This window comes from Cygnus atratus, chromosome Z (assembly GCF_013377495.2).
Source record: "Cygnus atratus isolate AKBS03 ecotype Queensland, Australia chromosome Z, CAtr_DNAZoo_HiC_assembly, whole genome shotgun sequence".
In the NCBI taxonomy this organism is placed as follows: domain Eukaryota; kingdom Metazoa; phylum Chordata; class Aves; order Anseriformes; family Anatidae; genus Cygnus; species Cygnus atratus.
In genome coordinates this window covers 768,081-793,452 of record NC_066396.1, presented here as the reverse complement: position 1 = coordinate 793,452, position 25,372 = coordinate 768,081, and the positions used below count along the sequence as shown (strand labels likewise).

At 42.1% G+C, this 25,372-nt stretch overlaps 2 protein-coding genes across 6 annotated transcripts in view; one reads left to right on the top strand and one right to left on the bottom strand.

The window, feature by feature from the left end:
* Positions 1-1,971: 1,971 nt before the first annotated feature.
* TXNL1 (thioredoxin like 1) lies at positions 1,972-17,756 on the bottom strand. The gene is made up of 8 exons (XM_035560002.2): positions 17,575-17,756; positions 16,148-16,244; positions 14,978-15,151; positions 11,373-11,495; positions 10,929-10,998; positions 10,146-10,318; positions 8,867-8,971; positions 1,972-2,229 (listed from the first exon to the last, which is right to left on the bottom strand). The coding sequence occupies exons 1-8, from the start codon at positions 17,670-17,672 to the stop codon at positions 2,200-2,202; spliced, it is 870 nt and encodes a 289-aa protein (XP_035415895.1). The 5' UTR covers positions 17,673-17,756; the 3' UTR covers positions 1,972-2,199.
* A 1,593-nt stretch (positions 17,757-19,349) lies between these two features.
* The window catches only part of WDR7 (WD repeat domain 7), a 115,309-nt gene continuing 109,286 nt past the window's right edge, over positions 19,350-25,372 (top strand). For 3 of the 5 annotated variants that reach the window (XM_035560012.2, XM_035560010.2, XM_035560011.2), the window contains exons 1-2: positions 19,368-19,453; positions 24,668-24,839. In XM_035560012.2, coding sequence (XP_035415905.1) covers positions 24,681-24,839 — 159 coding nt within the window. In that variant the 5' untranslated portion in view covers positions 19,368-19,453; positions 24,668-24,680. Of the gene's footprint in view, positions 19,454-19,658; positions 19,734-24,667; positions 24,840-25,372 lie in introns of those variants that run through there. The other 2 variants (XM_035560005.2, XM_050716417.1) reach the window with 2 other exon arrangements.

Sequence of the window (25,372 nt, the reverse complement as noted above, 5' to 3'; positions counted from 1 at the left end):
AGGGTTTGCTAGAAGCATCAACCAAGGGCTGGGCTGGCTGTAGGGAGCCAAGGAGGCCAGCATGCTGCAAAGCTAGGCCACAGCTCACGCATCAAAGCGCTTAGTTTTGTGCACACACCACCTACCTCAGTAAGATTTGGAGCAATACAACGGCTTGTTTCATCTTCCCACCCCAAAGGAATGCAGTCTTAAGGTACAGGAAGCAGCGAATTGCAGAGGGAACCAACTTAACCTAAAGACAGGGAATGGTGGTGATCCCTCTCTCGGGTTAGCTACAGATGTCTATTAATTAGTACCACCTTTGCATGATTTGAAGAGCAAGCACTACAGGTTCCCTTCTAGGCAGTTACAAAACACATCAAGTTGACAGCAGGACTTCTCCCATCCTGAAATGATCACAAAACACAGGCCAAACAGCTGCATGGCACACACTCACCCTGCAAGACACAGGTGCAGCCAGGAACACTGTTTAAGGATAACTTCACTCAAAGGCCAGTATTAAAAACACAAAGCCAAAGTTATGATTCAAGCTCCTTTTGCAGAATCCTACCCCCTCTTCCATTAAGTGAAACATTGAACAGTCACCTCTGAACATTTATTTCATCTATTTACACGGTATCATTGTGGAAGGTACGCACCATGCAACCAACGAAATCACAGAAGAGTCGCATAACAATATAAATTTGACTAATCTCTTACAAAGATGAGAATCACTAGGTTATCAAATCTCTCAGGTATAAATATTATGAGGTAAGCAATACTTAAGATGAGGCACTTAAACAATAACCCAAAAGGTAATTAGTGTACAAAATTATAAACAGGAACAGTTACTCATATTGCCCTCAATTATATTTTAAAATGATTTTATATTCTATATACAGTGTGTTACATGCCTTACATCCTCCACTGAAGCAAAACATTAAGGAAGTATGAAAGAAACCAAGTCATCGTCACATGCCATTAAGTATAACGCAGGTAGATGAGTATCCGGGACTATGTAGTGATACAGATTTTATTTAAAAAAGTGCCTCACAAGGAATGTTTTTCTATACAATCCCTAATTTTCTGTTTGGAGAAAATAACTATGCGAACAGAAAGTTAACTTGGTATTAACATAAATCTCCCAAGCCAGAAAAGAACCACCCTACTGTGCTCAAGGAAGGAATGCCAATTAGGACAGGATTTAAGCTTTAGTGGGATTTATGGTAATTAGAAATGTAACAAATTTAACTTTACAAAGAAATTAATTATGCCAATTAAAACACTTAGCATGTTTGACTGGGAATTTATACAGTATTATATGTATATGGTGCTGATCAATGCCCGATTTATTAAAATTACTTAAGGCATGCTTCCAAGAAAATTTACTAAAGTAGTACAGGAATTGCAATTAAGATGCAAAATTGATATTTGCAATAAACATTTCCTTATCAAGATCCAGAGATGGGAAAAATGCCCAATAAAAGCAGTAAGAAATTCAGGTTCAGGTGGGGTGCACAAGTGTATTTATCCCTGTAACTGCACAGCTTCTGAGAGTCTGCCTGTGAAACAAAGTCGGTATTTTCTAATATTAAAAAATAGAACAATTTCAAAACACTCGAGAATTCTGTGCCAAACAGCTTGTACCAGCACGCCGTTTGTGACAAATCTGCAAGTTTTGATCCTATGCTTTTTTGAGGCAGGGAGGGAAATGGAAGTTTTCAGAACAGGTGAAGTTATTCCTGTCTGAGAAATACCTGCATTTTGTGCAAACAACGATCCTAAGTTCCTTCAGCCTCATACCAGAGTAGCTCTTTCTTTTTAGATAGCCTGTGAACAAGCCATCTGTATTTTACTTATATTTAACATTTTAAACTCTCCAAACAAGTGCAAGCTACATTATGTCTTCTGTTTCTAAAGATAAGCCAGTCCAGTTTTTAAGTTTAAAATGGAACACACACAGGAAGAGCCACAGTTACCAGAATGACAAAATTAAACTTGGCAAAAGTAATGAATTTTATTTACAAATACATGTATGAGGATTACAACAGAAACACACTAGTGAAACTCCATCTCAACAAAAGCAATGATTTATTGGTAATGGCATTAAATGAAACAGACTGACAGTCTCTGGCTACGGTCAAGCAATTATCCAGGAGTAGTAGATAAAAGTGAAGATCTCATTTGATTGCAATAAGGCTTTCCAGTGTCTCGCGCATCCTAGTGGCTCTCTCCTTTTTTGCCGACTACCTGATAAGAGAAAACAACAGAAAGAAACTATGAACATTTAACCAAAGAGGTGTCCCCATTTTTTTTATTAGCATCAAAATAAAACAAATGCAACATTTTCAACTAAATTAGTGCATTTAAGCATGCATTGTAGCACTTGCAGAAGCTATGAATCCCTCTAAAGAGCTAAGAGGGACGCAAGACACAAGAAACTTATGTTTAGTATTAATAAAAATAGCAAAACACCGGTCTCACTTGAGAAGAGTTAGAAGACAGTAACTGCAACATAACAGACCACGTTTAACGATGTTATATACCAAGCATTCAACCTTAATATGCTATATAAAATAATACAGCAAAAAGAGAGCCACTGGGTGCTCCCATGAAAATAAGTTTGTTCATTTCCCTTGGCATCCTTAGTACGTACTTCACTGAGAACATTTACCTTATAATGCAGTTCAAACCTGAAGAGAAATCTGGAAGTCATCTGATTTTCAGTCTTTGTCAAAACATTACTCCTTACCAGGGCAACTGCTAATCTCCAATTCTGCAAACTCCACCAGGAATCAGAGTCATCTCAGGACTTCTCATTTCAGAAAAGATTACCACTGCCACCAGACTTTGGCAGCCAACAGCAAGTGCAAGACCAGCACTCTACATACCGCCGTGCAAGCTTACAGTTCGCACAGTTCGTAACGGAAGGGTTTTTAGTCCCCTTCGTTAACATAACTGAACGCAAGATCCCGAGAGCAGAAAACAACGTGATTCTAGGCACTTCTCTGAAAAGATTCAGATTAGTTCCAATGCTCTTGCAGACCCTAGAAAATACCCATTTATAAGTCAAACAAAATAAAAAGATAATAAATCTTAAAAGGTTGGACTTAACTGCAAGAGACCTTGGGTAAGGCAACAATTCCCAACTCATTTCCATCTAACCGAAGCAGCACTTACAGATCTGACAAAGCTTTGTCAGGATAAGCATGAATAGAGATTTGAGGATCTACATTAATGGAACACAGAATTTCCAATTACTAATGCTGAAAACTAAGCAGTAAAACCTTTTCTGTACTCTGACTCATATAGCAAATACGTTAAGGATTAATTACCTCTGCAATCAGGTGACAATATACCACAAGAGATTCATACAATCAATAGTGAAATGCAGAGCTGTGGGACATGACCCATAACAAGCAAAAAACAATATACCCACAGCTCTGAACTAGAGAATTCTCATGGACTCACTGAAATTATTCTGATCATTCCACCTTTTTTTTTCCCCTCCACTTCTTGGAGGAAGATTTTTTTTTTTTTGGGGGGGGGGTAAACTATTCTTTTGGTGAGCTGAGTTGTCACCATCACAAGGTAACTGAGATCTACGAAAAACCCTTTTAAAGACCCCTTTCACCTCCAAGGAACCTTTGACCAGGAACATATCACAAAGCTGTAAATTCAACTTAATCATTACGGAAAATTCCACTTGACAACATGAGGAAAAAAAGGAAAAAAATCAGAAAACCAATCACTAACATTGAGATCCAATTAATGAAGTTAAAAAAAAGTTAAACTTGTCAAAAAGCAGTATTTATTTTGTGTTTCCAAGACAAACTGTGTTTAGACACAGATTAAGCAAAGAAAAAAAGAAAAAAATGCAGTTGAAAGATTAAAGATTAGATGTTAGCAAGTGTGTAACTCCAATGAAAAATATTGCTATACCAGTCTGAAGTTGAAATTGACAACTCGCCCATGTGTATTATCTGTGAAAATTAATCATGCTGATATGGATATTTTGTCATCACAGGTCAAAGAAACCCATTTGCTGACCATCCCACTCCACCTTCCCAAGAAGAAAATGGACATGGAAACTGAAATCAAACAATCATCATTCTTTTATCCGTAACGGATCCATTCTCCTTCTGTTGACGGAAACAGCGGCCATCTAGTGCACCGGGTACAGCCTGTGATTCCCATGTAATAAGAGAACGTTTTGAAGCAGGCTTTTCTGATACTGTTTTCCTAACCACCAGCCCACAGCCTGACAGTGGCAAAAAAAACTATGGTCCATTACAAACAGTACAACGGGAAACCGTCACTGAGCCTTGTGGAGCAGAAGTGGGCATGTGTGTGTATGTGTGGTTTTGTTTTCAATATATAAAGGTGAAGCAACCAATCTGTTGCTGTTGAAGTACCCTGATCAGGCCACCTTTGTACAAGCACTCACCAGCTCCTCACTGTGTCTGCCTTCAGGAGGTTCCCTAGAGCCAAGCGTGGGACAATATTGGGTACTTGGCAGCCCTCGCTGGCTTGCACACTACTTACTGAAGGGTCACACCAGAGAACACTAAGCTGTACTACGATTAAGAAAGCCAAGTCTTGCTACAGCATTTCACAAACTACACTTCAAACAGCTTTTACAAAACGCAATACAGGCTGAAAAATGAGTTACAGAAAAAAAAGTAAAAGTACTACATGGTATGCTTTTAAAAATGTCAAGTTTGGGATAAAAAAAGTTTTAAAAGACTGAAAGAGAAGCGCTTAAAATAAGATTTGGATAGGGAAAAAAAAGAAAAAGATGAGTTGATGCATCAGAAGGTAGAGAAGGCTGTTCCTGATTGCAGAAGGCTCAGAGATGACTCTTGCATCAGTGCTGAGATTGTGGAAAGGGTGAAAGAGATGCTAGATGAGCAGAGGGAGCAAGGAAGGGAGTAGTGCGAGACCACATCAATCTTATTATTACTTTTTAATTTCTTCTGCATTTTTAGTTCTTTAGAAATGGGAAGTTAAGCTGAAAAACAAACAAACAAAACGTTACAAGGAAAACAGCAGCAACATAGAGAGCAAATAAGTAGTTCTGGAAAGCCTTGATTCAGGAGGGGACCAAAAAATCCCACCACCTGTCCATATCCCCCAGCCTCAAAACCGAGCAGCCATGTTTTGTTTCTTAATAGCAGAAGCAACAAGAACTATATTGACATTAAGTTGCACTGTCTTAAAAAAACGTTTACAAGTTCACCGCCTGATTCACAGGAATCTATTTAAGACTAAGCTATCAATCAAGAGCTACAAAGACACAGCACCTGCACCTTTACTCAGCACTTTAGCTGTCTATCCCACGAATTAGCTTGACTGAGAAGCAAATTTGGAAGCAAACTTCAAGTGTAAGCTACTACGTCTCAAACGCAGTCTCTAGCATAGTAGCTTGCATAGCTTAAATTAAGCCTTAAATCAGACCACGTGCGGCCAAGAGCAGAAGTAATTCTAGTGTTGAGAACGGTTCTTTTACAAAAGGCATACCTTTAAGGCGTGCTTTTCAAAAACTATTTCTGAATGTTAAATGTGCATGGGAAGGGAATATCAATCACAACCTTTTGCTGTTTGGGCGCCCTTAATTTAAGCAAGGGAAAAAATCTCAGCTCTCTCCCCTCGCTTCCCTGTGCTTAACCCAGTTAGATCTACACTTCGCCCCCCCCCCATGTTCCCCTTTCCTGTCACGCCAGACTTCCCTCCTCCCCAGAGGTTAAAAATTCAGTTGTGCAAGGAGCAGGATACACACAATATACCAGAGCAAGTTGGAAATAACTTTTTTTTAATCTAACTTTACTTAGCAAATCCACCAATGCTAACTACACGTATGTCAAAACTAACTTAAGGCCAAGATCCCTAATGAAGGGCCTGCTTAGCTTCACCTGCTTCGTACTCCTCGGTACTGCTTCTCACAGTAGGTGAGTTTCAGCTTTGCATTTGGCAGTATAAATACCGGAAACAATACCTCATTTATATTAAACACAAACTGCCCTGCTGATCAAGAAGAGGTGATTTTTCTTGCAGCCCTGTTGGTGTTAGCAGAGCACCACAAGCAAACACAAGTCTTCCTTGGCTGTCTGAAGGACATGGGTGCTTCAGTTATGCATCTTAATAACTATCTGCTGAGCAAGGAGCTGCTACAACTGAGCATTCATTCACATCCCACTGCAACTGGGTATCAAAATACATCTGCCTGCTCCTCAGCAGAAGTCATTGAAACCAATGTTTTGTGTTTTCTTTTAGATTTTGAAATTGTACATATCTACTACAATCATCTGAGCAGCAACGCGATGAATCATAAAAACCCTAACTGGAATCACACTCATGCCTACTATTTAATTGCAGCCCTTCAAATAACATATTTTACTGATTCTTACAAACACTTCTCAAAAATAGGGAAAAAAGCACTCCCCCATCTCGTTAATCATGCTGCAATACTACTTCTATCATAACTAGAAGAGAAATATAAACAGTACAGACAGACTGAGAGAAGGAAGTCAGATAGCTGAGAGCAGTGAGGAGTAGGGCGGGTAACTACTGAAGGAGATGAAAAGAAAAATAAGGTTTCCCCAGTTAATCTACATGCCTAAATATAATTAATGCCCAACACTATATTAAGGTTTCATAGCTGACAGGATCACTGGAAGAGAGGAAACAAAAGTTGGAATTCCTAAGAGCTCTGTAACTGACAGACTACACATCCCATTTAGTATGATAAAATATTTTAACAGCCTAATATTAAAACTACATGTTCAGGAAGCAAAATAGGACTGAGAGGATTAGCTACCTCACAACCTAACAAAGCAAGCTCTTCTATGTATCGTACTTCTAACCAGCTCCTTAACGTGCTGATGTTAGCAGTGAACGGTACCACACCTGTGAGGTGTAAGGTAGATCTACCTCTTGTGGGTCTGTGCTCCCCTCCCCTTCCACTTAAACAGAAGTCACAGATCACATTCCCTGATAGCGCAAACATATTCACCGCTGAACTTCAATGAAACCAAAGTTTTAACTAACATGGTATTTAGCAGGCTATATAGCAGCTTCCAAGCATCTACGCTGCATCTAGAACTGAGAGAGACTGACAAATCCCTTCTAAGTACAGTGCACAGATGAGACCCACACTACTTTAAACATCTTTATGGGGTTGTGGGTATACTTAGAATCATAAACCAGCCCAGGCTGGAAGGGACCTCGTGAGATCACCAGCTCCAAGCCTTCATGGGAAAAGCGTGCTTAGATGAGATTATCTAGCACCCTGTCCAATCGCATCTTGAAAACCTCCAGTGAGGGGGTTTCCACCACACCCCTGGAGCAGTTGTTCCAGCGATTAATTGTTCTCACTTAAAAAAAAAAAAAAAACTCCTATATCAAGACAAAACCTCTCCCAGAGCAGCTTGTACCCTCAATGTATCATCAATTACCAAAAAAATCAAATCACTATCTGAACAATCAGATGGTTGGGTTTAAAGAGTGCACTTGTTTGAAAATAAACTTTCAGTACTTTAGAAAGCAAAACTAATTTACAGAGTTTACAGAGAAATGAAACTGAGACAAAGATCAAATACTGAAAATATCAGTGTAAGGGTGCTATCCTCTTCCCAAAAGTACCAGAGAAGTAACACAGATTATTCGTGTTATGTTAAATAGTAATGGCACAATTCATTGCAGGGTAATGCCCTATTATCGTAAGTAGTTGCAAAAAAAGAAGCTGTACAAAAAAACTCAACCACGGAAGCAGATTTTAAATGAAGTAACCTATTTCTAGTATTGGATGAACCAGAAGTGCTCCATTAGAAACATCTACATTAGATATCCAGTTAATTTTAGTATATTAGAGCAACTTTTTCAATGACTTCACATTTCAGTGAAAGACAAAGCCTGTTAACTTATTAACTTTATTATTTGCGAAGTTATTAAGTTTTAAACGTAAAAGTTAAGATCATTTTTAACAGTAAAAATTGGAAGCATACAAAGTATGACAACCATTAGCATTTTTAGCCTTCTGAAGTTATAGGCAGTTTGTATAATAAATTCCACGGTGCTTTCAATGTTATTGGTCGCCTAGACATGAGTTCGTAGACAGGGTTACAACAGCAAATGTCCTTCTAAACAAGCTAAGTTTTAAAGCAGTTTACTTTAAAAAGACATTAAATTTCGAAGAAAAAAACGTAAGTAGCTTTAAAGTTTCAAGACTTTCAAACCCATTTCACATTCTCAAAAAAAAATCAAAAACTTTGAGCGTGCCTTATCGTTCAGCACTCATGGGTCTAAAGTCACACCATAACGAGTTGTTTATTTCTTCCTTTAGCTTTAAAAAGAGCAGATACGTTTAATGTAACGGTCACTTTGTGACCAAAATCTTTTTTAGATCTGAATTTTACATAACATTGCCCATTGGATAAAATCCATAAAATCCTTCACCAAAGCAGAAGTCCAATCAATCACAAGGAGTCTTTATTTCATACACAGGCTTGCTTCTCTACTTCCTGAACACCATCAGAATACAGGTTTCTAAATCAAGGCATAAAACTCACAGCTGTTAAGAAACATTGCCTATAGTACACGTAATTTGAAAGTCCCTCATGTTTTAAATAGTAGGTGTGTACATTCTTACCCCTATTTGTGTTGTGGTTTTTTTTTTTTTGGTTGTTGTTTGTTTTTACAAAGCTAATGAACAAAAACCTATAGGTAAGACCAAAGATCAATATCTGTAAGATAAAGCTACATGTTTTGTTTGGGATGCCAAATCTACCTTAAGTCATGGAATTATAACAACAGCCAAGTGTATTTGTTCAGTCAACATTTTTGAGAACATTTAAAACATTCATAAGTGCTTTTAAGAAAGAAGACTCACTCGCTTGAAGTCATTCATATTTGTTGCTTGGACTGGAGTTCCAATAAACGTGAAGTATGTAATCCTTGTTGTCTCTTCATCGCCATGATTGGACTGGACAAACAACTAAAAAAATCCAAAACAAGAGCGAAGGTAAACAGTCCATCCCTGAATTCATACATAAAATGTTAGCCTCCCAAGATTTTTGAACCAACCCAGTAAATACTTCTTCCAATTATAAAGGCCTTGTTACCCTCTAGAGAAGCTTCTGTCCTCTTATTTCAAATAATGATTATATAGAACGCTATTATTTTCCCAGCAGTTTGTTTAAAAACCCACGGAGCTTGGATATTGCTAGCCTCCACTTCCAATGTGAAACCACACTCAGCAACTGAAAGGTACTGAAACATTCGATCAACTATGAGACCATAACTTGCAAACATAGAACTCAGACCATGAAAAGCACTTCCTTAGAATAGAATTCAGGGGTTACATGGGATGAGCAGTTCAACACAATACTGCAGGAAACGGGGCTAATGCAGACCCAGGGTAATGATGTCAAGAATAATGCAATTCCAGCATCAGCTTTGTCATGGTGCATACTACACTAAAGCCCACACTTAAAATGAAAGAGGAAAAACTGCACCTGCATTTAAGAGTCACAAAAACCTTACGTGGAATTCGTGGAAAGTCTCTTACAGCAAGAGGGTAAGAGAGCTCATTAAAAGACAAAGGTGATTTGATTACAGCATTTAAGAACACTTACGAGGAACAACGGGTATTGGGTTTCAGCATATCATAAGCACTTCACTTGATACTTACAAGTCTGTCATTTTTGCAATCAGGCTACTGATAAACCGGATTTCTTACCTCCCAAACTCTCCAAACGAAGACAAGATGCCTTTCAAGAAGGCATGTTAGTAAAACACAAGTTGTGTTCAGCAGCACACTAGCTCATAGAATGGAAGGGACCATAAAGATCACCTAATTCCAACTCCCCTGCCATGGGCAGGGACACCTCCCACTAAAAGATATTTCTTCATAATATCGAAATCTACCCTTTTTTTAATCTCTCATGGAGAGATGAAAATGAACCCCATCACACATACGAGGTCAGAGACATCACATGCATACGGCCTTGCCTGACCTTAAATTTCAGAAATCCTTTGAGCATTAACACACAGTATGCGATCAGTGGAGAGCAACTAAGAACATTTGCAGCCAAGTCAACAAACGTCACAGCGCTTGAAAAGTCCAAGTTTCCAGCCTGCACAGACCTCAGAACAGAAGCTTTACTTACAGTTACACTGTTAACATTCTGAAATTTAACATAGCGAAGCTGGATAATACCATCTTCTTTAATATCATCTGGTGTCAGCTCCAGAGCTTGAGTTGGTTCACTTCTCTCTGCTTCTTCAAAATCCATAGATCGGGGAAGGTTGATAAAGATTTTTATATACTTTGGACCTTGTCCTGTGTTAAAATATGGAATTGGGATTCAGTTCCTTACTTGCGTTCTCAAAATGCTACTGAAGAAGCCCTTGCTTATCACAGCATCTAGGTACAGCTCAAGGAGGGTAGGGACTTCAATAATTCTAGCATCTTATCTGCCTATCCCACACCACCACCCTGGATACCAAACGACATCTGAAGTTGCACTACTTGCCTACATTTCGGTGACAGAACTCCACATCAGAAATCCAATGAAATGTCTAAAAATAATTGGGTTTGTGTGATGTAATACCTGAGTATTTTCTGTAGTTTTATAACGTAAATCAACTTAGCGTAAAAATTAAAATAGCTCTTATATTTAATTCTTGAATAGAATATAGGTTCTCCTTACAGGATGTCAAAATACAGCAAATATTTATACTTGTGTCATATCAGACACCAATGCATGGCAACAGAATAATATTACTGTGAGATCAATCTTATGTTATTTATTTACACCAAATTTACTGAAGCTGCTATGGGATTCACAGAATGTAAGAGGTTCTAGGGCCAAGCATCTTTTTTGACATTTAAGCTAAACACATGTAAAGCTTAGATTCTAAGGATAAGATTAAACAGACACTTCACTCACCATTATCTGGCCCCTGAAGTTTCATAGAATAAAGTTTGACTGGTTGACTAAAAGCTACAGTAATAAGCAGCTGTGGAAGAGAAAGTTGTTGTTAAATACCGTTTTCTTCATCCTTATAAACAAGCATAGCACAACAATTAACTAGAAGCAAGTCTGAGCTTTTAATTTAAAATCAAGTACTTACATTCTCTATATTCCACACATGCACTAGTCTGCCACTAGTCACCAGTAAATGCCAGTCTGCTTGGAATTTTTCCCACAAATGGATAGAAGACTGGAAATGCTACAGTGACCTCTGTATACCAGTTTTGCTTCCATCCACCTACCATATCCCACTCTTCCTTATACCACTATAGCGACATCAAGCAATCAAGATCTCCAAAAAATGCCTGCAGACCAGACATCATTGAAAACATCTCACTTAAGGAAAGATATCTACTGTACCTGCTCATCGCAGTCTGATTCCAAGTAGGTAGAGTCTTTACGTAAACAATTATCAAACCCATGCTCGTCGCTTTCATTAAGACATTCACAGCCGGCTTTATTGATAAATGGCATTAAATCCATCTGAAAGGAAAAAGAAGAGCATTACTGAGCGCGTAAGTCTGCCGTGAACTTATCTGAGATCAGCAGACACTGGAATGAATGAAATTCTTCATTCAACACATTAAAAAACAGAACCCAGAAAACCTCAGGGCTTTTTTTTTTAAAACATAAAAAGATAAAAAAATTAAAAATGTAGTAGTACTCAGATGTATCCTGTTCAGAATTCGGTGTTCTCCCACTCAAAGTACCACCCCCCTGGAACACAAGTTTACCATATTGAGAATAAGCAATTGGGCACTGGGAGAATTTTTCGGATACATTTTTGATTAACTTCACCTGGCTACAAATACAAACTGACATTAGACCGGAGCTATGATTAACTTAACAGGTAAAACAGAAATGGCTTTCCCATCCAAAATAGTTCAGTGGTCATCTCTTAATTTCTTCTGCAACTATAGTTGTTACCAGGCTTTATGTGCAAAGATACTCTTATTTTCCTCCTCTTTCTCAGCATCATATACAAATCAACTTTATGAAACTGGTTCCCACTCCCTTCCCCGTATACTTTGGTAAAGTGCAGAACAACAGAAAGCAGAAACCGCCCAATTCACCATGAACCAGTTCGCTTCACAGCAGAGCTCTTTTGTAAAGGGTCCAACCAGAAGTTTCAACATACACGCATTGCCAGATTAAAGCAAATGCTACGCGTGCTGCAAGCTTCAGCCATTTAAAAGGTTTTATTATTGCACTGGCAGAATAGCCTGAACCAATTCCCAGACTGCCAAGAGATTTTGCATAGAGCTAAACTGACCCAAGTGCAATTGAAGCACAGTAAGCCACGTTAAAAAAAAAATGTATAAAAATCAAGTGTTTTGTTATCTTAAGGCCTGAAGACACGGTATCAACATCTCATACCACAACAGTACCAATTTGAGATCACAATCAGCGTACAGTCAGAGAAAACTCCAGACAAAGCCTATAGGAACTTTTGGCATGGCAACCTAAAATACCCTTCTTACTGACATATATGAGGTCCCAAAGAATAACGTACCACTCGTGATAAAAGCCCTACACATTAGCTTTAAAAAGTTACTGCATGTTACTACTCAGGCTACAGCTTCATGATATAAACTAAATCCAAACACATTCTCTCAGCAGCCTACAAATCACTGCTGGTATCCCATTTCCCTTAACACCAGAAACTATGCTATTCCAAACAAAACAAACAAAAAATCACCTGCCTGCCTCTCCCCTTCCAGGTCCCCTCTGCCTGCCTGCAACATCCCAACGAAGACTTAGCCCGCATCCTGCGTACTCGGTAAACACGAGGTAAGAAAGGAGGCACGCAGCTGTGCAAGAGGAGAAGGGTGCATTCCTGGAGCAGCTGGCAGTCCAGTTTGGGTCAAATATATTCTAAAACTGCATTCCAGCCTACTGCTAGTAAGTCGAACAGAATTCCTGCTTGGCTCGTATAGTCCTGAACGTTCTCAGCATCTTACCCCTATGAATTAACATCTCCTAACAAGATTAACTTTTAATAGAAGTTGGCATCTCCATCTCAAAACAAATATAACTTTGGAGATGCATGCCAACCTCACATATCTGCTCTTGCTACTTGAATGATTTTCAGTGTGTCTTGGGCTGAAATCTAACAAGCTGAACCTTTGTCCTTTGACATTCCAATACCTCTACGCAGGATTTCACAGTAATTATAGATGTGAGTGTTCACATATAAAGTGAAGTGCAATGCATACTGCGGAACAGTTAACAAGTAGCTGAACTGCTAGAAATTCAAGCGACCTGTGCCCTTGAAGCTTCTTAAATGAGAAATATTCAGCTGGATTTGCATCCTTCTCACATGCCTGATAGGACATGGCTAGCTATGAATTTCAAATAGTTAACCTCCAAAGAAACCTGGCTTTGCATTTAACATCATTTTGACTTCTACAGATACTCATCACAGCTAAGTTGGGTGTATTAGATTTGCTAATGCGAAGTAACGTGCACGCTACAGAACTAGCGCACAACTAAGTCACATGTCGCAGTTCAGCGATGTGGTATATTGTATTTCACCTAACTGGGTTAATATTCCTGGCAGAACAATAGACAACCTCATTTAAGGAGTAACCTTACACCGAGGATTGCTCGGAGAACACCACCTAAGACGACAGCTCTAGGAAAGTGTTTTGTCACATTAGAGGTCTCATTTACATGTGTTTGGTAGTACAGCTGTCAGACAGGCTTGTGATTTGAAGCACACAATTGCCTTGAGGTAACAGGAAAACACACCGAACATGGTGAAAATAATTTCCTGAGAGCACCGAATATTTCTAGGGGGTTGTTCTGTTATTGGGAGATTCTGATTTTTCTATGAGACACACAAATCTTGCAATGATAAAAATCCATTCAAAAATACAGATTTTTAAATTCATAGAAAAATAAGGTTTTCCTTGTGTTATTTAGATGCCACGTTTAAAAAATATTTAGCTTGAGAATATATGTTTACAAATGTTCACTTTTCTTTTTAACTTGTGATTTACGGAGTTTACATCATCTATGAAAGCTGATCAGTGATTACTGCAGTTGTATGTAGTACCCCTACAGAAGCGAAATGATACGTGTTAAGCATTAAAAGTTGTATTCAGCAAGAAGTAGTTCTTGTATGCCACTCAGAGAAGACAAACCAATCTTTCCAAATATTCCCATTACATCTGTTAATTTATATGTTCTATATCCATCATTCTTTTACAGACAAAAAGGAATTTCTAACAAAAATGTATTTTGTAGCACCATCCAGGCTTGCAATATTAGCAACCAGGCAAAAGAAAGTATATCATTTACCTAACAATACCTTCCCAAAAGCACCCCATTCTCACAGCAAATTGATAAAAGCAGGACATAGCCCAAGTTATGAAGCTTAATTCCTCCAGCAAAGGGTTTTAGTTCTTTGTTTCTTTTTAAAGAGATGAGAAAGAAGATTAAAGAAGTGGAGGTGCGCAAGAAAAGGAAATCCATAAACAACAAATCCACCTAGCAACACATGAATAACAATACTTCTTAAGGACCAGCTAGAGCGATTTTTCAAAGTTTTTGACAGCTATGTCTAACAACGTATTTTTTCACGGAAGACTTTACACTTGGAAAAGCGTTTTAGGAAAACAGATTGTGATGTCTGAGAAGGGGTAAGAAAAAGAATACACAGCTGTAGCAAAGCCTTCATCATAAAACGTGGAATTCATTATTTTAATCACTGAGGGCTACGCTTAGAGATTTTTCTTGAAACATTTTACAATTCTGTTACATGTACATATTAAGTAAGTGCAGTTAATTTTTTGAATTTTGTCTGAAAAAGGAAACCCAGACAGGTGATCTTTCTAAAGCTACGGGAAGCCTGTAGTTTTGCCTAAAGTAGCACTGTTTGACAAGAATATGTTTAGAAAGGAATACATTTTCAACAGGTTCAAGTTATGCAAGTGTTAAAAAAAGACTTAAGAGATGCATACATATCCTTTTGGAATATCTGTATCTTCATTGTTTCCAGGATCATTCTCCAGGTGCTGCTTAATTTTTTCTTCTAAACCTACAGCATCTGCTCCTTGATATTGGTCGATTCGCACTTTGTTTCGAAAAAACAGAAATGTCGGTGTTGCTGATATATTATTGGTAGCAGCTGTTCCCTAGAATGCATAAATTAGTTACAAGTGTTACCTAACAGACCATTACCAATATCAGACAGAAGCACTGTTTTCACCTAGATGACAACATACACACCACATATTAACCAAGATACATTAGCCCCCCAAAATCACAAACAGCGTTTGTTATTTTACAAACATCTCCAACTTGAGCAACCATTTTAAATTCATTTAAGTTCTTCAGATCCTCCTAATCCTTCATACATTTGGGTGGTCTTTGAATGGATTTCACGTTGTCAGTAGATTTGTTGGTAAGCCATAAAAGTCATATTACTTGCTCACTCTTGAAGGTGGAAGACTGCTTCATTTAACACTTCACAAGCATTCTTTACACCTGTATTCCTTCCTTTTCCGAAGGCACATTCACGCACACCCTGGAAGTTGCCACCATAGAAGGTGACTTCCTTTTGATTTCCACCTGTATGTATGTGTTAGGTACCCACAGCAGCTTCCCCAAAGCTTTCCACAATTAAGTGCCATTTGCAAAGCATTGATACGTCTATATTCATCTCTCTCCCACTATCATTTGCAGTAACTCAAGAAATTTCCTTTCAACATACCCTTGTTAATTTTTGTTAACGACCCTTAAGTCAATCAACAGCTCATCACCGGTTTATTATATTCATCATTTTATTCAGCAATTATCACAGAATTTGTTTGGAAAGACTTGCTCTTCCCAATTCATACTGGTGTTCTCTCTTATTTTAAGCCGTATTATTTAAACGGCACACGCAGCAGAAACTGTTAAACCACTTGTACAATGTTTAAATGAAGGGTAACAAAGTGGTACTTGCAAGAATACATTTCGAAATAAAAGTATAGTTCATTCACATCTTTGTGCATAAGTTACTTGTCATTCACCAACCCCGTGAAAGGATACTCTTAGTATACCATTTGAACAGCTTTCCTTCGAGTTTCTCATTCACTCTATTATCTTCTCTCCCTCTCACTAAAGAAAATTAATTTTTGAGTACCAACCTGGCACTGATGCACATCCACTTCCAAAAAAGTTGCCTGGGGATATTTGTTACTCAAAGCATTGAATGCTGGGGCTATCCTTAAACAAGGGCCACATCTGTAAAAACAAAAAATTCAACGATTATTTTTTGCTTTGTTTTTAAGATACCTGCCCTACGCAGACTTAGCGCATTCACGTTCTTACTATATCCTTGGTACATTTTAAAATAACCTTCCTACCTGGCTGACAGATGGCGAGCAATCCTGGTGATATAATTAAGAATGACATTTAGAAACACATCATGAAGTGTTAATTCCCACTTCCTCAGACAGTTTCAATGTCACATGATTAGCTGCATCTATTAATTAAAATGAACTTCATATTTCCCATCTAATCTGTTTAGCTCCAGCACCTTTTGCTACAGAGTAAGATACTCCTAAGTAAAGGGACTTCTGGGGGGGGGGGCAAAGACTTAACTGCTTTTCCTGATACAGCAAAACAAACTCTTAACAGAAAACTAGTACTAGCAATTCCCGTTACCAGCTGTGACAGATGTCTACAGTAAGGTCTCTACATGGGACTTGAAATAGTTAACAGTAACAGTATATTAAAGCCTTAGCAGGAATCACATAATTGTTACTGCGATAAATTTCATTTACTACAACTGTAGCCAGTTACCACCAACATAGCTCTATCAGCTCGGTTGAGAATACATATTTGTTGATGACCATAGCTTTGCTGGCATACACGAAGCGCACAGACGCAGCTATTCTGACAAAGCAATATTCTTACAACTTTGCTTGTTGTGAAAGAAGCGATTAAAGGGCAAAACAGTAGAAAACTCCCACAGCAGTGTATTAACATATGACCTATCTAAAGCAGAGAGCCCTGTAGTGTCAGTGTGAGCCTGCCGACACACAGCTTTAAAGCAGCACCAATAAAATCCACTTCACCCTTCTCATCCTCATCTGAGAGAAGACGCGGATCCATGGCTGTGCAAGGCAGACCTGCAGCTGTTCATAAGTGGGACGCATCACGCCGGTAGCCTAACCAGAGCTCGTCCGTAGCCAAAACGTTTTCGCGGACACTTGCGCAAGGCGCGTGAGCGAGCTCCCCGCCACCTGCGGGTGAAGCTGCCTGACCGAAGGGGCGCCACGCAGCAGCGGCCGGGTGCCGGGCGTGTCACCAGCACGCCCCGCAGCACCCGCTGACACGCAGCCACCGGCTCGGGGCCCTCCCGCGCCCGAGCCCAGCGCCGCTCCCGGCGCTGCACCCACGGCTCCGCAGGCGGGACGGCCGCCGGGGCGCCGGGCACGGCCGGGAGGCGGAGCGGGAGCGGGGCCCTGAGGAGACCGAGGGGCGCCGCGCACCGGCAGCACGGAGCCGGGCGGGCTCCCCCGGCGCTCGGTGACCCCGGTCGCCTCCCGCGCGGCCCGGCCGGACTCACCCCCGCATGGTGAACTTGACGACGGCGAGCCGGGAGCCGGCGGCGCTGAGCTCGGGCTGGAACTCGGCGTCGTTGGCGATCGCCTTCACGCCCCCCATGGCGGGCGGCGGCCCCGGACCGCGATCTGCAGCGTCACGCCGCGCCGCGCGCCCGGCATGCACCGCGCCCCGCGCGCACCGCGCACGCGCGCCCCGCCCCGCCCCGGCCTGGTGGGCCCGCCGGGAGGGGCCGCCGCCATTTTAGCTTGGGGCAGGCGCGAAGCGGGGGCGGCCATCTTGGTTCGGGGCAGAGCCAACGGAGCCCAGCGCCCCGGCATCGGCACCAGCTGGGCCGCGGGCCCCCAGCCCCAGGGGCACAAATCCGCAAAGAAACGCACGCAGCTGCCACAAAACCACCCCTGGGCCCCGGGGGGGTCAGCACCCATGGGTGCCAGCGCCTGTGGGACCCATCCGCCAGCATGTGTGGAGCACGAGGGCACTGCAACCCGCTGCACCCCATCCTCATGTTTGTGCCCGGTGTGCTCATCCTGCCGCTGGGCACCACGCATTTACACACATTGTAACCCCCCGTCAGGCATTTACACACGTTGTAACCCCCCCGTCAGGCATTTACACACGATGAGGTCTGCCTGAGCCATCTTGTTAACGTGTGTTGGTGAAAAAAAGTGGCATGTTTAAAGTCACAAAATGATCGTGTTCAGCATTTTTACTTGCAACTTAAGAAAGCTTAATATTTTCTGTAACTCAAAATGCACTCGAGCCTTTTACAATAGCTAGGATAAACCAATCACGTAATTTTGCCTATTTTCCTGCTTAATCTTGTGATATAAAGTGGCATGACTTTGACCAGCATTGCCTCAGGAATTTATTATTACCGGACAACTGGAGAATCGCCACTCTCCTAGCCAAAAATAATTCACATTGTAAGCAGGCTGCTGTTCCAGACAGGCATCTGTTCTTCTTGGATGACAGGGCACCCAGCCCCACTTGCCAGGCGTCTTGTGGTTGTATGTAATTTTCATATCTCTACGGAGATAGATCAGTGGATCTCGGCATTACTTTTCTCATAAAAATATACCAACACAGTATTAGCGTTTGTTCAAATGTTTATACATGACAGTTGAACTGAAATTGGTTACTAATTCAACAGCAATAAAAATTTAGTGCTGCTTTGTCTTTGCCCATCAATTATAGGGAACTGGGGGTATGGAACGTCTCCATAAAGCGTCCCCAAATAGTTAACAGGATGTGCCAACACACAATAAAACAAGTTGTGAACTAATTTCACTATTTTAATTGCTTCTGGACAAAAGAAAGCGTTCTCTCTCGTTTCAACTGCAGAAATAATTGTTTTTTCCCTTTCTATCCTAACGGTTGTGAGGTACCGATGTGCATTGCTAAGTTGCTGAGAGGAAAAAAGAAAGCCGTCACTGCAGCTTCAGCACACCCGATGAATTTGTGTGCAGCTAAGGACCATTATTCACACCTACGGAAGGCCTGACAGCAAGAAGTGCTGTTTCACTCGCGAAGAAAATGAAGAAGTGACATCAGTGACCCACCACACCTCCTTAGCTTGGTCCATTGAGAGGTTCAGAAGGCAAGTCTGGCACACGCAGGTTGCCGTCTCTGACACCTCTGCACCATTTCAGCCGAAAGCTGGGAACCATTTGAGCAAGGAGTTCCCTCAGCAGGCCTTTAATCCAAAATCACCCCTCGTTTGGGCGGCGCTCGGCGGGTGCCCGGCCCGGTCCCGCCCCGTCTCCATGGCGCGGGGCCGGCGGGGCTGCCGTCAGGCGCCGCTTTGCGACAGCGGCAGCCGCTCGCCGCGCCGGGCCGGGCCGGGCCGGGCCCCGGGTGCCGCCGCCGCCCCCGCCGCGCAGGTGAGTGCGGGACCGCCGGCACCCCCCGTCCACCGGGGCTGCTCCACGGGCGCTGGACGCGGCGGAGCGGGGCGGGCACCGCCGGGGCCGGGGCCGGGGCCGGGGCCGGGGCCGGCTTCGCAGCCCCCGGGGGGTGTGGGGGTGCGGGCGCCGGGCGCGGTGTGTCAGCAGCCCAGCGCCACGGGGCCCTGCGGCCGCCCTCCGGAGGCAGCCCCGGGCGCCGGCGAGGACTTGCAGCGCCGGGTGCCGTCGCCTCTTCTCGTTTTCCAGCCATCCGTGTGTACGTGGGGCCGGGTTCTCCCTTCCCCGTCGTCTTTTGTGGTGGGACAGCCGGCGTTACCTTCACGTTGAGTGCTTTTAAATCCGACGTTTATAGCCCTTTGCTCAGCTGGGGCAGGCGTTCGTCTTTCATTGGGCCGCGGCTGCCGTTGTTACCCCATAAAGATTAGGGAGCGCTTCTCTGTACCCGCCTGCTTTCTTCTCGTTTAATCTCTGTTTGGGAAGACAGGTTCGTAGTTGTCCTGTTGAATTTAGCTTTGATCTGGGTGCACTGGGAAGGTCTGGCAGCGGCGTTTACGATATTTTTGTTTAGGTGACGGCGATACGCCGTGGCTAAGCGGAGAGGCAGAGCTCGGTGCCAAGAGGAGCGCTGGGTGCAGGTGCAGAGGCGACGTGCCGCCTGCCGCACTGCAGCGGGGTTCGGCCTGGGAGCCGAGCCCTGGCTGCCCGCTGCTGGGGACAGGCTCAGCCAGCCGCAGGCGGATAAAGGAAGGCCAGGTGCCCCCAGGTTTGTCATCCCCAATCAACGTGACATGACCGATAGTCAGTTTCGCTGGTTATTACCTGGGTTGCAATTCCCCAGCGCGTCAGGTAGCCGCAGAGCGGCTAACAGTTTGGCCAGGCTGAAAATAGTGGGTTAGTTCCCTCCCGCAGATGCGCTTAGCTCGGCTGTAATGAGTAGGGCTAGCGAGGTCAGCGTGAATATTCATGGTAGGAAAAGCGAGTGTGCTGTGTTTGCCAAAGCAGGGCCTTTGAAAAGTCCTTGCACCTCTCGGATATGTACAGATACCTCAGTTCTCCTTGACAGCTGCTTTATTTTTTTCTTGTCTTGAAATGGGTACAGTTAATTATAAGAACGAATGCACTTGACAGCTTAATTAGCCAGCTGCTGTCCTGCTTTGCGTGTATATTTGCGTGTGCATGCCTGTCCAGGAGGCTGCCGTTAAAGCTGCCGGTGTGCTGTCCTTGTGCTAGGCTGGTTTCCCGACTTTGCTGTCATCGTGACAAGTCTGTTTCTTGGTTGTGCTGTACAGCACTGAGTGCATTCCCCACCTGTTTACTCGTAGTACTCTCTTAGTGAAAAATGACATTTTTTAATGCTTCTTTTTATAAAGACAGTGCACAGTGTTGCAATAATTCCATTGTGTTTGCAAATCAGAACTTTCAGCGTGGATAAAATACAGGCATCGTTCTCCAAGTTTTGAGTTTAGTGCTTGCCTGATGCAAGCTGGAATGATAGTGGTTTGTTACATGTGTCAAACTTAATGAACTCAGCAGGTAGATCTTTTTACAGTATTTTGTATCATGCACACGTGGTCCAAAATTTCTTGGACAAAAAAAAAATAGGGATTCATTTACTGTAAAAGCATTAGCCTTTAAAAAGCTTTCTCAGACTTCTCGGGTGGCTTTACAAAGAGGAAACTGTGCTCTAAGCAGCGTGCTAGCCTCCCGTGATGACACAGATGACTGGCCGGGAGGATGAGGAAGAGCAGTGGGTGTTACCTCGGCTGGAGCCAGCGTCTGACACAGATTCCCGAGGAGTTTCCGTGCGCTCTGGTAGGCGGGCAGCGAAGCGAAAGCCTCCTTCGGGAGGAGAGGTCGGTAACCAGAGGGTTGTGCACTGCGAGGATGGGACACGGTCCTGGGCAGCGGCTGTAGCTGACCCATTTTGTGCTGGGCTTTGGGGAATGTCACCTCCCGAGGTGCCTTCCACCCTCAGCTGTTCTGTGGTTTTGTTAGATTGATGGTAGGTTAAGAACGCAGAAATACTTTGGTTTTGATCCCCTTATGGTGAGTCAAAACTAATTCCCAGAGCCCCTGAGCACTCCTGACAGACCTGAAACAAGCGAGATTTTAACTAGCAAATGTTACTGAGCCTTTGTGTTTAATAACAGAATGGTTTGTTTATTTACTTAAAAGTGTGAATGTTTCAATATTTGGGTTCTCACAGGGAAATGTTTCTGTAACTGGGTAAAGCACTGGATTTTCTTCTCCCCACTTCATCCATCTTTTTTTTTTTTTCATCTCCAAGTATTAAATGGAAGAGGTCATTTGTAATAAAATTAAAGAATATCAGATTTTATAAAATGCATTGGGTGATTCAAATGGAAGCCATGCAGTACCAGGAGGGAGCCCCGCCATAAATGTGATTGCCCTCATGTAAATGGCTTTAGGTGTTACAGTGGTGTTACAATGCTTAGCTGATGTCTTTTCGAATGAAGGATTCTGTACGTGTGAAAAATATTAGGCATAAAAATCACTGCTCACTTGAAAATACGCAACCCGTTTCGAAGGTTTGTGCTGATGTCATGGATGGCAGCCATCTCTGTCACTTCCTGGTGACAAATCTGAGTAAGAACAGAATTTAAATTCCGCTGAAAATACAGAAAAATGACATTAACATGTGGTAAACATTGATAGGGGAAGGAATGATTTATTCTTAACCTTTCTAGTTGCTTTGTTTGTACATACGCACAGTTAGGTTTGTTTAAAAGCAGATGTTCATTTGGCAGCCCTTAACGCTTCGCTTTGGAGCTGCTGTGTACTGAGAGCAGATATGATGAAGACACAGTCGGCTCGTCGATGCAGTTTCTGACAGATTCTCTTAGCGTCCACACGTGTCTTAAGATCGAGCCTTTCTCTGCGCGTGGTTTATTTGAAATAAATATCGTTTGCGAGTGGAAGTCGCTCACCAGCTGCACGGCTTCCTACCCTAAATTACTTCTGTTTGGGTGCTGCTTGTGTCTGTAAAACCCTTATCATGGATGCTCTCTCGGGGTAAATGGCTTAGTTCTTGAGTTTTACGAGGTGCAGTGACATCTCTAGCTTCTTAGGGCTGAAAGTTGTGGGAAAGCTTGCAGAAGTTGCAAATAAACTGAAGTTTCAGAAGCAGCTTGCATGCAGATGGAGGAAGGTTTGTGGGTTTTTCTGCCTGTCTTTTGCGGTCACTTAGAAGGATACAAGTACATGCCAAGGCCGGACAGGCAGAAATGCCAGCCAGTTTTAAGAATACTGGAATTGGTTTCCAAGCATGAATCGTGGCAGAAAGTAATAACCCAAATTAAGTAATAATTTGTCTTTTCGCACACCCCTGCCTGTCTGTATTTATTGCCTCTTTGACAGAGGTGGTTTGAAAGCGAAGCCAGGTAACTTACAGATGCTTTTATGTGCACGCACGATAACACGAGATCGTTCTGGTTTTGCATGTCTGGAGGGAGGAACCAGAGGTTCTGGCACGTGTGCAAGTGGCAGGGAAAAGCTTGAAGATCCCGATGGAGACACGGGTGGCAAGCACGAACAACTTCACTCAGTTCGATGTCTCTGATTCCTTTCCAGTTCAGATTCCCAGTTCTCACTTCTGCAGAAATTGTAGGGAGGTGCAAATAATAAAACACGGGTTTTCATTTGTAGTGCTTCCCAGCATGCTTGTTGAGCATTTGTCAATAAGCACAGAGCTTATTCGCTGCTGTAGTTTGTCGTCACTGATGTAAAAAAAAGATATATCGATCGTTACAGAGATAAGTGAGGTTGGGTTTTTGCAGGGGGTGTATTTGGTGTTGGGTGACGACAGAGAACTGTTGTTCTGTGTGGTCCGAGTTCTGCAGCCGTTGAAATGAGCCTGTGGTGCTTCCTGAAAATGAAGTTTTTAATGAAGGCTTTGCGATACCGTAATAAAAAACTAGAAGGAAAGAGGTAGCTTTGCTTTTTGCTGTTTCTCCCCGAGGGGTTGGTAGTAAATGCTCTAAGAATTATTTTTCCTCTCTTATCTAAAACTTTGGAAATGTGGGTATTTGTAAGCCTTTAAAAAGTGTCTTGCTGGTAATGTTTGCAGTGCTTTTTCTCATGTTTGTCTGCATGGAAAGTATAAAATATATTAGGTTCCTTCTATATTATTACTTACACTTTGGGCTGTTGTGTTATGTTACGCAGCTATGCACCTTTTGGTAAGGTCACTGTATCCTTTGCATCTTTTAAAATTATTTTACAGTTCCATATTGTGATCACCCAGGCTGGGAACAATTGATTCAGCATTGCGTAACAATTAACACTGTGGTTACGGGCGTCTTTTACAAATACTAATTGCCAGGTAGCTTCTGGTGTGCCGTAAGAGAGTGGGGGCTCGATTGGCGGTCTGTATCTATATTTGTTTATCAACTAATGGCTCCTAAGTAGTTTTTAATAACTGTAGTTTGATTGGATGCAATGAACGTGATGCATTCTCCGTGGACATTACCAGGTTCAATTCCTCTGGCTGCAGGGATTGGTTGCACTCGAAATGCAGGCAGCGTTTGTCAAAATTACTATAAACTATGTTCTTGAAGAAATTTCCATGTAATGTTTATATAGATGAGATACAGCGTTAATTTGTGTTGGACTCCACGTTTTTGGAATAGGTCTTGTGCATGCCTTATACCCGGCTCATACCAATGATAAGTGAATGTAACTTTAATCCCAGCAGTTTCATTCATGAAGTTCATGCCAGGCTCTTCTGACAGAAGAGTAGTTCTGGAAAGTGCACAGCGATCCATGGGAAGCCCCAGAGCCTATTTTTGACAACGGGTCCTTGGGCTTGCAAAAGAAGAACTCTACCAGTCGGGCCCATGATGGGTGCTGCAGCCCTGGGACTTGAAGTATGTGCGACTTCAAGATGTTGTAAAAAGGGTGATCTGGGGCAAAATTCCTTACGTATGTTGGGAAATGCTGAAATGTTGAAAAGGACCTTTTGCAAGTATCTTATTTTGTAAGAAATCAAACTAGCGAGGTATAATACCAACCCATTTCCCTGTATTTTTCAAGTGACCATTTCAATATGTTACTCAATCCCTATATGAAGGTGAACGTGTTCCCCAGTGACGGAAGAGATAACTGGGTGCCAGGTGAAGAAATGGCATACCCGCCGATAAGTGATATTTCTTATTTTGATTAAATTGGCAGGTGTGAGAGCAAAATGGCAGGAAACAGCCTGGTGCTGCCCATTGTTCTCTGGGGTCGGAAGGCTCCCACCCACTGCATATCAACGCTGCTGCTAATGGATGACGTGTCCATGATCGTCACGGGCTGTCATGACGGACAGATATGTCTCTGGGACCTCTCTCTAGATTTAGAAGTAAGCCTCTGCATGATTTTTAATTTTCTCTGTGCTTTAAGTGTGTATCTTTGTTGCCAAAACAATTTTAGTCTTCAGTATTACAGTACAGGATCGATTCTGGCCTTCAGCTCTTGCTATACTCCATTCACTCATCCTTTCTTCCTCCCTTCATAAGATGACACCTGGATGTGACATCATGCCCCCAGTAGTGAATATTTCAGGTCAGAAAGAGGCATTTTTGCTCTCATACTCCGTTGCTGCTCCTGCAGTAATTTTTAAAAATAATTATCTCCTCTTTTCTGGAGCTACTCTAAACTTACCATTACTTTCAAGCGTAGCTGCTTTAAATTGTGTTGTAAAAACTGATTTCAGAGATCAGAGACCTGTATTTAGAGAGCTCTTCAAGGTTATTTTGAATAAAATAACTGCTGATTTCCATGAAAACGGAATGAGAAAAAAAGGCTTGGAGCAGAGATATAGATTGATGATTGATTGATAGATACCATATAACTATGGTATCATATGTCAGTGGCTGTTCTGGTGTTGGAATC